The sequence below is a fragment of the Cannabis sativa genome, chromosome 1 (genome assembly GCF_029168945.1).
Source record: "Cannabis sativa cultivar Pink pepper isolate KNU-18-1 chromosome 1, ASM2916894v1, whole genome shotgun sequence".
Taxonomy (NCBI): domain Eukaryota; kingdom Viridiplantae; phylum Streptophyta; class Magnoliopsida; order Rosales; family Cannabaceae; genus Cannabis; species Cannabis sativa.
Genome location: NC_083601.1, coordinates 46,633,143 through 46,646,955, shown reverse-complemented (window position 1 = coordinate 46,646,955; position 13,813 = coordinate 46,633,143). Strand labels below are relative to the sequence as shown.

Sequence of the window (13,813 nt, the reverse complement as noted above, 5' to 3'; positions counted from 1 at the left end):
TAATGAGCTTCCCAATGAAAATTGAGATATTAAAATCCCATTATTTAATCTAAAATAAATAATAATAAGTAAATGATTAATCATAGCGATAACAATTGTAAAAAGACATTCACAATATGAACTATGAGACTAATAGAAATATAAGAATCACCAAATAATAATTAAATAAATAAACATTGTTGGAAACTATAAAAAACAATATTGATAAATAGTAACAATAATTATTTTATATGAAAAATAAGAAAATTAATTTTGTCAAATACAATTGATCCCCGCAGTAGATCTTGAACACAAACTACTTCAAATAATTAATAACTTGAATAATTTAATAACTTTATAACTTTAATAATCAATAACTAAAATATTTTAATAACAAATAACTAATTAATAGTAACAATAAAATCTACCTCAACAATGGTCATAGAAATATAAGAGGATATGTGTTTGTGGGAAGTCTTGGACAAACTCTGCCTCCCCAAATCTGCCTGGGACAAACTCTGCCTCCCCAAATCCCTAGGGGGTTTGGGCTTCCGAAAATCCAAAGAAATGAACCAAGCTTTCCTCGCTAAGTGGGGGTGGAATCTTCTGACAGAGAACCAGTCTTTATGCTGCCGTATCCTTGAGGCCAAATACCTTAAAGGAAAGTCCTTTCTAGATTGTGTTCCGAAAGCCTCGGACTCGTGGTTTTGGAAGAATGTAACTAAATCAAGAGACGTCATTCGTAAAGGGGCTTGTAAGCGTGTGGCAGATGGCCAGGATACCAACATTTGGTTGGACCCTTGGATTGCGCATCTAAAGGGATTCACTCCCCATTCTAGTGGGCGCGTAGTGAGTAGAGAAACCAAGGTAGCCGAGCTCCTGTTACAGAATGGTGGATGGAATATCCAAAAGCTCCACAGTTTGTTTAATCAAGAAACGATCTCTGCTATCCTGAGTGAGGGTATTCCTGCTGGACGAGACAAGGATAGCTGGTTCTGGACCTTGGAAAGTAATGGTCGGTTCTCCTGCAAATCAGCCTATTTGGCCTGAGCTTGTGGATAGTTCGAGCCCTAGAGAGGTTGCTCCCTCTATGTGGAACAAGCTTTGGAATAGTAAAATTCCAGAGAGACTCAAGGTCCTTTGGTGGTGTATTCTGTCCAAGGCTCTCCCAGTTCGATCGGTGTTAGGTAGAAGGTTTCCTATTGAGGATGAGAGTTGCCCCCTGTGCGGAACAGAAAGTGAAACTATGGAGCATTTATTTCTCTCTTGTAATGTTGCCTTTCACCTATGGCGGTCATCTCCTTGGGGTATCTTCCCTATATGTGACGCTGGTATAAGAATGTGGGATTGGGTTAAGTTATTATGGGATCTCAAAAACAAAGGAATTAATGAGCAAGAGACCTTTTTATATGCTTCGATCATCATTGACACAATCTGGCGGACTCGGAATGAAAAGCTACATAATAATAGTCCGGTGGATATCTTTAAATGTATAGACTCTGTTCGTTTTTCTTTTGCAGATCATCATGCTTACTTGCTCCCTTGTCCAACTCGGTGCTTGACGGAATCTTGGTGTCCACCCCCACAGGATTGGTTGAAGCTCAACTGCGACGTTAGAGTGGGGATGGATAACATGTGCGCTGCAGTGGTTGCAAGGGATCACGTCGGCAAGGTGATCTGTGTTTCTATGCTCTCTGTGGGGAAGTGGCGGCTTGCTGTTTGGCTATAGAGGAGGCTAAAACTCGTGGTATTGAGTTCCTTATTGTGGAGAGTGATTCGTGGGTGGTGATCAACGCTCTCAATGGGAAGGAGTCCTGTTGGGAGCTTGATAACTATGTCTCTTTTTGTAAAAATACCTCCACCTCTTTTATTGGTTGTACTTTTCAATTTGTTCGTAGACAGTGTAATTTTATGGCCCATAATGTGGCTAATTGGGCATTTTCCCATCAGAGGTTTGGCTCTGTGCCAATTTCCTCTATGCCTGATATTATATTTTATAATGACCGCGAGGTCTAACAGTTTCTAATCTAATACAAGTACGCTTTTCTTCAAAAAAAAAAAAAAAAAAAAAGGATTCAAATGAATCTAATGTATATATAATTTAATAAAAAAAAATAGTTGTGGCATTAATGTATTTAAAAATATAGTTGTTATAATAAATTATGTTTATGTAAGACTTATAAAAAAGTTTTAAATTATTACATTTAAGACTTTCATGTACTTCCATACTGAATTTAGTCTTATAAAAATGTAATATCTTGTAATAAATGAATTTAATTGTCAAACTAAAGCTAGACGCGTTAACAGTTTCTGGGGTCGTTCTCAAACTTATATCCTAGTCATTGCCGACACATATAGTTAGTTATAGGTGTTGAGAATCAACGGCTGAGATGAGTTCAACACTCCCATCCTCACCGCTAAAACGATTCATTAGATTTTTAGAGTTAAGGATAAAGAGGGAGCCCACTGCCACAGTGCCACGTACAAGGATAATTGAACACATTTATTCAACCAATAGAAACGTGGCACGTTTAGAAACGTTTCTGACACCACGTTAGATTGGACTGGATCACAGTCTTTCCCCATCATGACCCTACGTTCTCCACACGAACTCAACTCAAACTCAGCAATCCGGGCCAATTATAGCCCATGGGCCTTAATGGGCCTAAGTTTTAATTGTTTACTAGTTATCGAGCTCAAAACCTAAAGGAAATTTACTTGAAACTATTATTTTTGGCAAATATTTTACACAATTACGATTTTTCTTTACGTGTTCGTCAAAATAATACCAAAATAATAAAAAATCACATAAAAAATAATAAGAAAATAACACCAAAACAATATAAAAAGATAATATATAAATAACAAAAAATTAACAACAAAATAACAAAAGTACCATAAAAAATATTAAAAGAACGTATTTTATGTAAATAAAATCTTAAAAACCGTAAAAATATTTAAAATTTCGTACAACCGTATATTTATAATTTTTTGTTGTTTTATATTTTTTTTTTTTTTTTTGAAATACTTCTTAAATGTTATGGGATTTTATACTATCTATGCAAAAATATGATTTTTTTTTTAATAAAAAACATTTTATGAGAAAAATCCAATAAAAGATGAAAAATATAAATGTAAGGATAACCATGTATGTTTAGAGTAACCAAGGGAGTATCTAGGTACCTTAATGTAACTAGAGAAGTAACCAGTTATTTTATACTATTTTTCTCATATTTTTTTATTAAATTTTTTTTCATAAAATATATATTTTTTTTATAATAAATCATATTTTTACAAACTTATATATATCCTATAAAAATTTGGGGTAAGTTGAAAAATACCTATTTTATTCATCAATTAATCAAATTTACCTCTAATTTTATATTTATTTGAAACATAACTCTTTTTATATGTATTGTACCCAAAATACATTTATATAAGAGAATCACATGGAGAGTATCTTGAAGTGACAGGAGCAAAATTGGTACAATGTTTAAAAAAAGAGGTAAAAATGATAGATTTTAGAAAAGAAGGTAAAAATAAAAAAGGACAATATAAAAAGGGTATAGAGTGTAATTTCCTCTAAAAATTTCCAATGAAATTGGGCCACAGTTGTGCTCCTTTTGTAACAACTGCAGCCTTTACTTTCCCCAAAATATAGGAAATTGGGCCCAGTGTTGTACTCATATTTAGAAGGAAATTATATTGTACACTCACTTTATTTTATTTGTTTTAATTTTTATTTTCATTTTCATATTCTTTAAATGTTTAAATGAGTATATTTTAATAAAATATAGAGTATTTTTTATTAATAAATACAAAAAAATAAAAATAAAATAAGGATTCCTCAACTTATCCCCACATTTAGCTTGAACTTAGATCTTCTTTCTATTTCCATGCTTACCACTTTTTATTATTATTTTTTTTTAAAAAAAATAGAAATATATTCAAATTTGCTCTTATCAACTAAAAGTAAAGTATGTAGCTTGGGAGATCGTGAGAATGAGGGGTTGAAGATGTGGTAGAAGAGGATGAATGTATTTTGGTAAAAGTAGGTAAAATGTATTATAATAAATTGTTTTTTTTTATAAAATTAATTTTATCTTCTTTTTACAAGATATGTCCACAAATATCTTTTTTCTATGTGTTTTAAATTTCCATGTTATTGTACAAAATTCTTAAGCTAAGGTTTAATCATTAGTGAGGATTCTTTTCTTCTTTTTTGCTGGTTTTTCAGTGACCAGAAATTTTGGTAATTTTTTTTTTTGACGCGGTGATCCAAATCACACATAATTAACAAAACAGCAATCCACAATCGGCGGCAGCACCTCCTCAAACCAGGATAGCTCATTGTCTAACCGAAGAACATATTTTGTCAAACCATATGCTGCAGAATTCGCATCCCGAGCCACATGGACAAAACTAATAATGTGAGAAAATTACAATTAAAGATACAGAATCAAATCAACTAAACTTTAAACAATCAAACAATTCATAATGACAATTAATAAATCACGAACAATTAAAGCAGTAAATCAATAAAATCAACACCAAGATATATACTGGTTCATGTCTGATAGATCGATGTGATCTATGGCTCTACTCCAGTTTTAGAACACCACCAAATCCTCTTTAAGAATAGGTACCATACAATCGAGATCGATTCTCTGATGAGTTTTCTCAAAGTGTTTCAACTCTCATACTCTTACCCAAGAATCTTCTTCATCTACAAAAGATTCTTCTTGCAAAACCTAAACTCAATCTCTCTATTTTCTTTGTACCTCTCTCTCTACCTCTCAATCTTCTCTCTCTCTCTCAATCTCAACTCGATCGCTCTCTCGAAATGATAAGTGAATGTGGTATTTGTAGCCTTAGGATCAAGATCCTAAAGTCGATGGCTGCAAGAAGTTAAGTTGTTATGTTAGTTAGACAATAACTAATTTAACAACTCTCCTTTGAGCGAGAAATTCGCATCAGCATAAGTAAAAGTGCATCCGGGAGTGAGTATAAGGGCTCCTAGAGTCACGCATCAAGGCACTCTCTGAAAGACCTTCCCGGGTAGGAACGAGTTAGCTGGAGTCGACTATTTGAGACTACCTTCCCAGGAACTCCTTTTCGAACTAACTTTCTTGAAGACTACGCTCGGAGTGGACATGATAGTCATCTGAGAACATCCTTCCAAGAGGACAACTATCATTCCACGAGACTACTTCAGGAGAGCAAGAAAGCTATCCAAGAACAAACTTCCAGGCAGGGTCGGCCCAAGCATTTTGGGGTCCTCGTGCAAATTTTAAAATTGGGCTTTTTTTTTTAAAAAAAAAAAAAAAAAAAAGCATTGTACATTAAAACTACAATTTTATTACTAGTTTTTTTTTTTTTAAGATTTATTCATAAATTTTCAATTACAAATTTTTTATTTATGTGTATATAATAGGAAAAAAAAAAGGAAAAAAATAAGCCTTTTCTTAAAAAAAAAAAAAAATTGGGCCTTAAAAAGATGGGGCCTTGTGCAATGGCCCAAGCTGCCCAATGCTTGGGCCGGCCCTCCTTCCAGGAGACAAAAAACTTTACAGAAATAACTTTTAAAGAACTTTTTATTTTGAGAAATTATACCACAAATAATAATAATAATAAACTTTGTCTTGAAAAATGACATATTAGTAGTATGTTTGAAATACATATCAACTCTAGGAGAGCTAGAATGAAATTTATAAGAGTATAATTATAAATTTGAGGATCTATGCATGCTTATAATACCCCCAATTAAAATCAACAAAACTGCACAAATAAACAAAATTGTCAGAATTCTTTTTGAGTAATGTGTTGAGAAATCTTTGAGTTCAGATCAGATGTGTCCAAAATGTAACCAAAGTTAAAAGTTGAATAATATAGTTAGTAGGTGGAGGAGCCGCACGTACGGGGAATTTAATTTGGGTAAGGTTTTAAAGATATGAAAATTCACAATCAATATACAATGGAGTAAATTAGCTAATGACCCTTATGTATTGAATTATTGCTTCTTTAAAATATGGTACAAAACGCCTTTATTCAAATATAATAATAAGATAGCTAGCTAAAAATCTTGATTTGGATTCCAACAATATCCAATATAAACCACACATAATTTACATATTTAATAACTTGGTAACTGAATTCTCAAACTCTGTATCAGAAAAGATTCGAGTAGTACAGGAAGTTTGGTCCTACCAAAACTGTTTTAAATATATATTCATCATATAAATCATATCATATCCTTATACCAAGATTCTATTCTAATACCAAGTATCATAAATTATTTGATATATAAGCTAGTTATGTACAGTAGTTAATTACTTGTCATTACTAATAATTTCAACGAAAAATCAATAGTACAACCTCAAAAGATTCTTTCGACACTCTCTTTATCAGATTCCTTATCTAGGAGAGTTTTTTTTTTTTTATATATATTTTAATTATTTAAATTTTTTTATTAATTTTTAAAAAAATTTAAATAATTTATCGTGTCAAAAATATTATTCAAACAATTGCTTACGGTGGATATAAAAAAATAGAATTACAAGTGCAATAAAATATTAATTTTTTTTTAACAGTGTAAATTATTTAAAAAAATTTAAAAATTTACATATAGTCTTAAATAACTACAATTAGGGCGGTCTCTAGATTTAGTAAGCCATAGAAGAATTAACATTTTCAAACCCTTATTTAGAAAAAACAAAAATATGATATTTTTTAAAATTATTAAAATATATATATTATTTTAAAATAGGACAATTTTTTTTAGCTGCTGAATAAAGTAAAGTTAGACACAGACTTAACCCGTCTATATTCAGAGCCAAACTTATCTACAACTGATATGATTATTTTTTTAAATGCCAAAACTGATAAGAATGCACTAAGTCGATCTTTTTTTTAGTGTACTACAATATTACCCTAAATTCACTCAATATTGGTGTTAAATCAAATATGATCACTGAAAGAAGAGTTAGAGTACTAGTTGTGGGGTATTTCGTATTTAATTCAATGGAACCACCAAATTTCATGAAAATGGGTTAAACTCAAGCCAAGTATATAGAAAGGTGATAGTGATTTGTCTCAAAGTTTTCTCATACACAATATTGTTAAATATTTGTATGTAGCATTTAAATGCATTATATATATTGGTATATATATAAGTATACATTTCTGACTACTTCTTCTGATCAGCAGAGTGAAGTCTATACCAAAACCATTTACATATGATTCAACCAAAGAAATTCAGAGGTGTCAGGAGACGCCATTGGGGTTCTTGGGTCTCTGAAATTCGTCATCCATTACTGTACTGAACATTTCACTAATTTGTTTCATCATAATAATCATATTTATATTATAAATATATGGTACTATTTAATTGAGAATAATATATATGTATATTATTTTTGTACACATATACAGGAAAAGAAGAGTGTGGCTTGGGACATTTGAAACAGCAGAAGATGCAGCCAGAGCATATGATGAGGCAGCTATCTTAATGAGTGGCCGTAATGCCAAAACTAATTTCCCAATCAAACCAAATAATACTAATAGTAATAATATTAATAGATTTCTGGTTGGTGGTGGAGCTGCAACGACGTCGTTTTCGGCAATACTTGGTGAAAAGCTTAAGAAGTTTGGCAAGGCAACACCCTCACCCTCTCTCACTTGCTTGAGGCTTGACACTGAGAATTCCCACATAGGGGTTTGGCAGAAACGGGCCGGGTCTGGGTCTGAGTCTGGGTCTGAGTCCAACTGGGTCATGATGGCTCAGCTAGTCCCTCCTAAGAATCAAAATCATCATTATCAAGATGTGGAACAACTTCAAGTAGTAGAAGAAGTTCAACCAAGTAGTAGGCCTGAAGAAGTTGATGATAATATTGGTGGGAGTAAATGCAATATGGGACTTGATGAGGAGGAGAAATTAGCCTTGCAAATGATTGAGGAGCTCCTTAATATATAATTATAGCAATTAATTACTCCTGTTCATGATTATTATTGTTATTATATATATATGGGGCGATTGTAATATTGTGTATATATTATGGATTGTCTAAATACTAAATTAGTAATCTGTTTATGAAGCTGAATAAAATGTTTTTTTTAAAAAAAATTTTTTAATGAATTTCAAATCACACTATCCAATTCGATCCCTCTGATGAAATCACTGGTGGGATTATTTGGTATGGTGATGAGAGTTTAGACTTGGTGAATAAAAAAATGTGGTAAGTTTATTTACAAGAAAAAAGTTGCTAGTTCTGAAGGGATTGTAAATAATTTTCGAAATAAGGTTAAGTTCACTAGTGAACAGATTGAGGATATTGTTGTAAGGGCTTTGATTCTATTCCAGTTGGGAAAGTGAGCTATAAATTAATTAATGTGCAAACAAGGAAAGTAGAGGAGGCCCTAAACTAGGAGTCATGGCCCAAAACATGTGTCTACCAAGTACCAACGTTAGTTGGACTTTTGAGTTGCTTGCTTATAAAATCTTCAAGTTCAAGCTTTTGTCCTCTTCCTTTTTATACATATGTTTATCTTTGTTTTGTTTTGTTTTGTGTATTCCAACTCCAACTCCAAGTGGGTTTCTTAATACTAATATTTGTATAGTTTATTCTTTTGGTACTTAACTACTAAGTATTTTTGTCATTTTCTTGGTGGGTCATAAACTCAGATTGTCATATTCATGGCACCATATTATAGTTTAGATTTATAGTAAAAGTCTTTAAAGTCTTGTTTTTGAATTGTGAAGATTTTTTGTTTAGAAGTCGATATCTTCTCATATAAGAAAGACAATAAGAATAGTGATGTTGTCACATAGCTATGATATATTGATATTATCCATCACTAATAAAAATTATTAACCTAATTAAACACACTTACATTTGGACTTTGGGCTTGCTGTTCATACCAATCTGTAATGCCTAGTTTTGAACTTTAACCAATCTGGACTAAATAGATTATGTGAAAATAGTTTGGTAAATTCAGACCGTTTATGATTTTAAACTAAACTAATCTGTGTGATTTTTTTTATATAATTTTATATTTTAAAAGGATATTTGCGGCGAAATCTTTTTAATATTTCTAACTGTTACACATACGACCTTAATAAAAAAATAGCAGTTAAAATATGTTATTTTACGATTTTATTATAGTTGTATTATTTTTTAGCTGTTAAATGTCAATTAAGCCCATTAAGTGTCAGCTCAAAAACAAGTGGCAACATATTTCTTTAGCTTATGTAATACGTAATCTAATAATATGTCGCCACATATTTATGAGTTGACATTTAATGGCTAAAAAAAGATACGACGGCAACAAAATAGTAAGATAAATTATTTTTTCCGCCACTCTTTTTATTAAGGTTATAACAATTATAAATATTTAAAAAATTTCACCACAAATATGTTTATTTTTTATGCAATATTAATATTTGGAAACAATAAATTTTTGAATTAAAAAAATAATAATTACAAAAACAAAATAACAATAACAAAATACAAACTACTTTCTTAATAGATTGGTTTGAACATTTAATTAATCTATTTTGGTAAAAAATGCAAGTTTGGTTTTTTTTTAATTGAAACGATTATATAACCATAGTGTCACCTGCCTTGTAATATGAAATAAATAATGTGTAACAAAATTAAAGAAAAAATAATAATGAGTAAATGAGTGAAAGTTAAAGACTAATCTGCCCTTACAAACTAGAAAGTTCCTCCTTTTTTTATCTCCTTTAAAATCAACCCATGGAGTCATAGGCACATTCTATTTTTTCAATTAGAGAAAAAAAAAAAAAAACACTGCAGCGAAAATGGGGAGAACGATATCAGCGTTACCCACATTTCTGGTCTATACGACCTTCGTTTTCACCTTCGCACTAGCTCAGTCCTCCTCTATTCTTCCACAACCTCAATCTCTCGCTTCCTTCATTCCCAACAATACTCACACCCAGGTTAGTTAGTCCCCAACTCAAAGCTACAAAGACTTTCTTTTTTTTTTTTTTCTTTTTTGTAATTAAAAACAAAATTATCATATTTATTGTAGAATCAAGGGACCTGCTCATTCACGGTATCAATCAAAACGAGCTGTTCTTCACCGAAATACACTCGCGATGAAATCAGCCTTTCATTCGGCGATGCATATGGAAACCAGGTAAAATATTTTAATTTGAAATACAAAATTGGATTGGGCGATTGATTAATTGATTGCTTAATTTTGGCGATGAAATTGAAAAAGGTTTATGCTCCTCGGCTAGACGATCCACGATCGAAGACATTCGAGCGTTGCTCAACTGATACATTTGAGATATCAGGGCCTTGTACTTATCAGATCTGTTATCTCTACCTTTACCGGAGTGGTTACGATGGTTGGAAACCAGAGACGGTCAAACTCTACGGTTATCACGTCAAAGCCGTTTCCTTCTATTACAATACTTTCATCCCTAACGGCGTTTGGTACGGCTTTAACTTGTGTAACGCCGTCTCTGGTTTAGCTTCCTCCGCTTAATTAAGCTTTGGTTAATTAAATTAAATTAAATTACCAAATATTATGTTATGTTATTGTTTGTAAGTTTTGTTTGGACTTATTTTCGTAGAAATTTCGCCTTTAATTTTCAAATGAATAATGAATGTGAGTTAATAACTGAGCAAAGAAATGAATGTGAGTTAATACAATATATATTTTATATATGTGTCTTATAGGGTTTAATGATGTTGATATAATAATAATAATAATAAATTGATAAGGGTGGTGGTGGTGGTAGTGGGTCTTGGATCTTGGCTGAGGGCCCTTGTCTTTGTTTCGATTTTCAACAACTTGGTTGTTAGGTGCATTGTGCTCGTGTAACATGTGTATTTTTGGGTAATTATGTGATGAAAACAAAAAAGAAAAATGTCAAATTTAAAAGAGATATACTTTTATAAAAAATAATAACTTAATTATTAGTTTTTTTTTTTTAATAACTACGTATTGTTAATTTTGTTAAGCAAAGAACACAGTTTACATCATAACAAATATTGAGCATATTTTGGCTTACTATTAGCTATATTTTAAATTTACATATTAAATGAAGATGATCTTTGTTATTGGCATAAATTTACCCTCTTTGTGAGAAGGACTTGACTATATAGAACTCGCCGTATTTAAAGTGGTTTGCAATATTAAAAGGACTTCACAATTTTAACGGTAAGAGATCTTGCTATATCAAGAAAAGTACACCTCGCATATCTAAAAAAATTGTGGTATCAATAAGATAAGGCTCAAACTGTTTTTAGAAGTCAAAACTGTTTTTGTGGAAACTTTGTTGTGATGTTCTACCATTCGGATCAAGACTTCAGTGCATATTTGGTAAGACTTCGGGTCCGTGTATGTTTTGTGGAAAAAGTGAGGGGGATGATGCTCACCATTTCCTTTTGATTTGCACGGTCACTCAACATCTTTGGTTTGCTTCTCAATGGAATTTTTGTTCCTCGGCCCTGAATGCTCTCTAAAGAGGAGTCTCAGGAGTTCTTTTTTTATGGTACTCTGCTGTACCATAAATTGTGGATGATGCGGAATGATATGTATCATCATGGAACCCCTTTGGATTTAAATAAGTTGCAGAAGCAAGTGAAGGGTGGCTTCATTGAGCATAGGTGTTTGCTGCAGTCTTTTTCTGGTTCTTCGCAGGAGCTTGGCAGTGTGGAGAAGGTTCGCTGGGGCCTTCCGAGACCAGGAAGAATCAAAGGTTTTGTGGATTTTGCAAAATCGGATGAGGATGGTGCGGTAGCTGCAGTCTTCTTTGACCCGTCCGCATCTGTTATGGCTTTTGGAGCTAAAAAAGTTTCGGTGTCCTCTGTGTTTCAAGGGGAGTTGGAGGCTATGCGGTTTGGCGTGGATCTTGCGGCTAGGCTACACTTGGGGAGTCTGTGTATCCTCTCGGACAACCTCCATTTGGTTCAGTCTGTCAAGGCGATGTCCTGCCCTTTTTAGAATCTGCATCTTGCGTTTTTTTCTCTTTGTTGGTGCTTTGCACTCGGGGGGGATTGATGTTTGTTGGGTCTCTCGGATTAATAATGCCGCGCACTCTCTTGCAAGATGGGGCCTGTCCCACCAGTGCAATGGGTTGCCGCGATTTTGGGAGGTGAGTCCCCATGTGCTCACCAGTCTTCTTGGTTTTTAGTTTGAATGAATGTTTGGTTCTTAGCAAAAAAAAAAATAAGATAAGGCTCGAACACACCAACCATCGGAAACTAATGGTCAAGCATTCAAAGTGCAATTATGGGAAATGTTACACATATTTTATAATTGATATAATTAATTCAATTAATAAGCCTATTATTATTATTATTATTATTATTATTATTATTATTATTATTATGTAACAGTCCTATTATTATTACAATTATTTGTAACCAGTGTCCACTACTTATAAGTAGGGATTTCCTTTTCCATTCAAAGGAGGGATGATCTAAAGAATAAAAATACAGAGTTAGAGTACTCTTTTCAACAGTGGATTAGGTTGATTGAGCCCAAACCTCCTACAAAACTACTATAATTTTTGTATCTATTTTATATTATTTACAATACTCGCATGTATTATACATTATATTCTTCGAGTACTCACTATTTTAAGTGAGTATTCGCATATCTATTTTCGTGTATTTAGGCAACCCTTGAATACACTCACAAATTTGGTGTTGTTTAAATTTCTTTGATAATAATCTTAAGGTGTCAAGTACCATAAATGCTGATAGAACGTTATTAGTGCAATTTAATATTGTGATTATTTCAAAAAAATAATACAAAAGTAACAAGAAAAATATATAAAAATTCGGCTGTGTGAAATTGTAAATAGTTTTTATGGTTTTTAAGATTTTATTTGCATAATATACAGTTTTTTAATATATGTTTATGTTGTACTCTTATTATTTTATTGTTAGTTTTTTGTTATTTACATATTATTTTTTTTATATATTATTTTGATATTGTTTTTCTATTTTTTATGTATTTTTGTGTTATTTTTTTGAATACTTTGAAAATATAAAAATGTATTAAATTTACCAAAATTAATAATTTATGTAAATTTCCTATTAATATTAGGTTTTACAGATTTTTTGGTTAATAAATGATATATGAATCTTATATTATAATTACTTGCACTTGCACCGTGTATCAAGTCTAATCTCAAGTTAAGCCGGATTAAATTGGTGTAGTGCCTAAGCCCAACTCAAACTTAGGGCCCAAAAATCATATAAACATGTATACATTTTGCAGAAATGTAGTATATACCCAAGCCCACCTAAATATAAAACAAAGAATAAGTTGAAAACTACATTTTTTTTATTACACATTAACTAAATATAACTCTAAATACGAGGACAAGTGTTCAATAATTTTTTTTTTTTCCATTTTGGCTATTATTAGATAGAGCTGCAATGTGATAGAAAACATCATGGACAAAAATGGTAAATGGATCAATAGCCAAAATCAAATTGAGAAAGAGTTCATGGATTATTTCAACTGCATCTTTACGTGTAGGAACATCACATAGATGCCTAATATGAACAATATTATCATAGATGTCTTACCTAAAGATGATCAATAAAACTTATGCGTGTCCCAGAAGCTGAAGAGATCCGAAAGGACTTATTCACCCTGAATAGCTACAAAGCTCCTAGTCTGTATGAAATTTCAGTCTTGTTCTTTAAACACTATTGGGACATTGTGGGAGGAAATTTATGTGATTCAATTTTGAACTTTTTTCAGACTGGAGTAATGCAGAAAGGAATCATTGCGACAAATGTAGTGCGAATCCCCAAAGTCCATAACTTGAAAAAGGTTACTC

The 13,813-nt window shown here is 31.9% G+C and overlaps 2 protein-coding genes across 2 annotated transcripts; both read left to right on the top strand.

Moving 5' to 3' along the window:
* The first annotated feature begins 6,872 nt into the window (after positions 1-6,872).
* Positions 6,873-8,101, top strand: LOC115705338 (ethylene-responsive transcription factor WIN1). The gene is made up of 2 exons (XM_030632651.2): positions 6,873-7,294; positions 7,411-8,101. The coding sequence occupies exons 1-2, from the start codon at positions 7,215-7,217 to the stop codon at positions 7,949-7,951; spliced, it is 621 nt and encodes a 206-aa protein (XP_030488511.2). The 5' UTR covers positions 6,873-7,214; the 3' UTR covers positions 7,952-8,101.
* A 1,545-nt stretch (positions 8,102-9,646) lies between these two features.
* LOC115705346 (embryo-specific protein ATS3A) lies at positions 9,647-10,642 on the top strand. Its single transcript, XM_030632666.2, has 3 exons — positions 9,647-9,940; positions 10,033-10,140; positions 10,225-10,642. Exons 1-3 carry the CDS (start codon positions 9,800-9,802, stop codon positions 10,492-10,494), a joined length of 519 nt encoding a protein of 172 aa, XP_030488526.2. The 5' UTR covers positions 9,647-9,799; the 3' UTR covers positions 10,495-10,642.
* Positions 10,643-13,813: the final 3,171 nt, after the last annotated feature.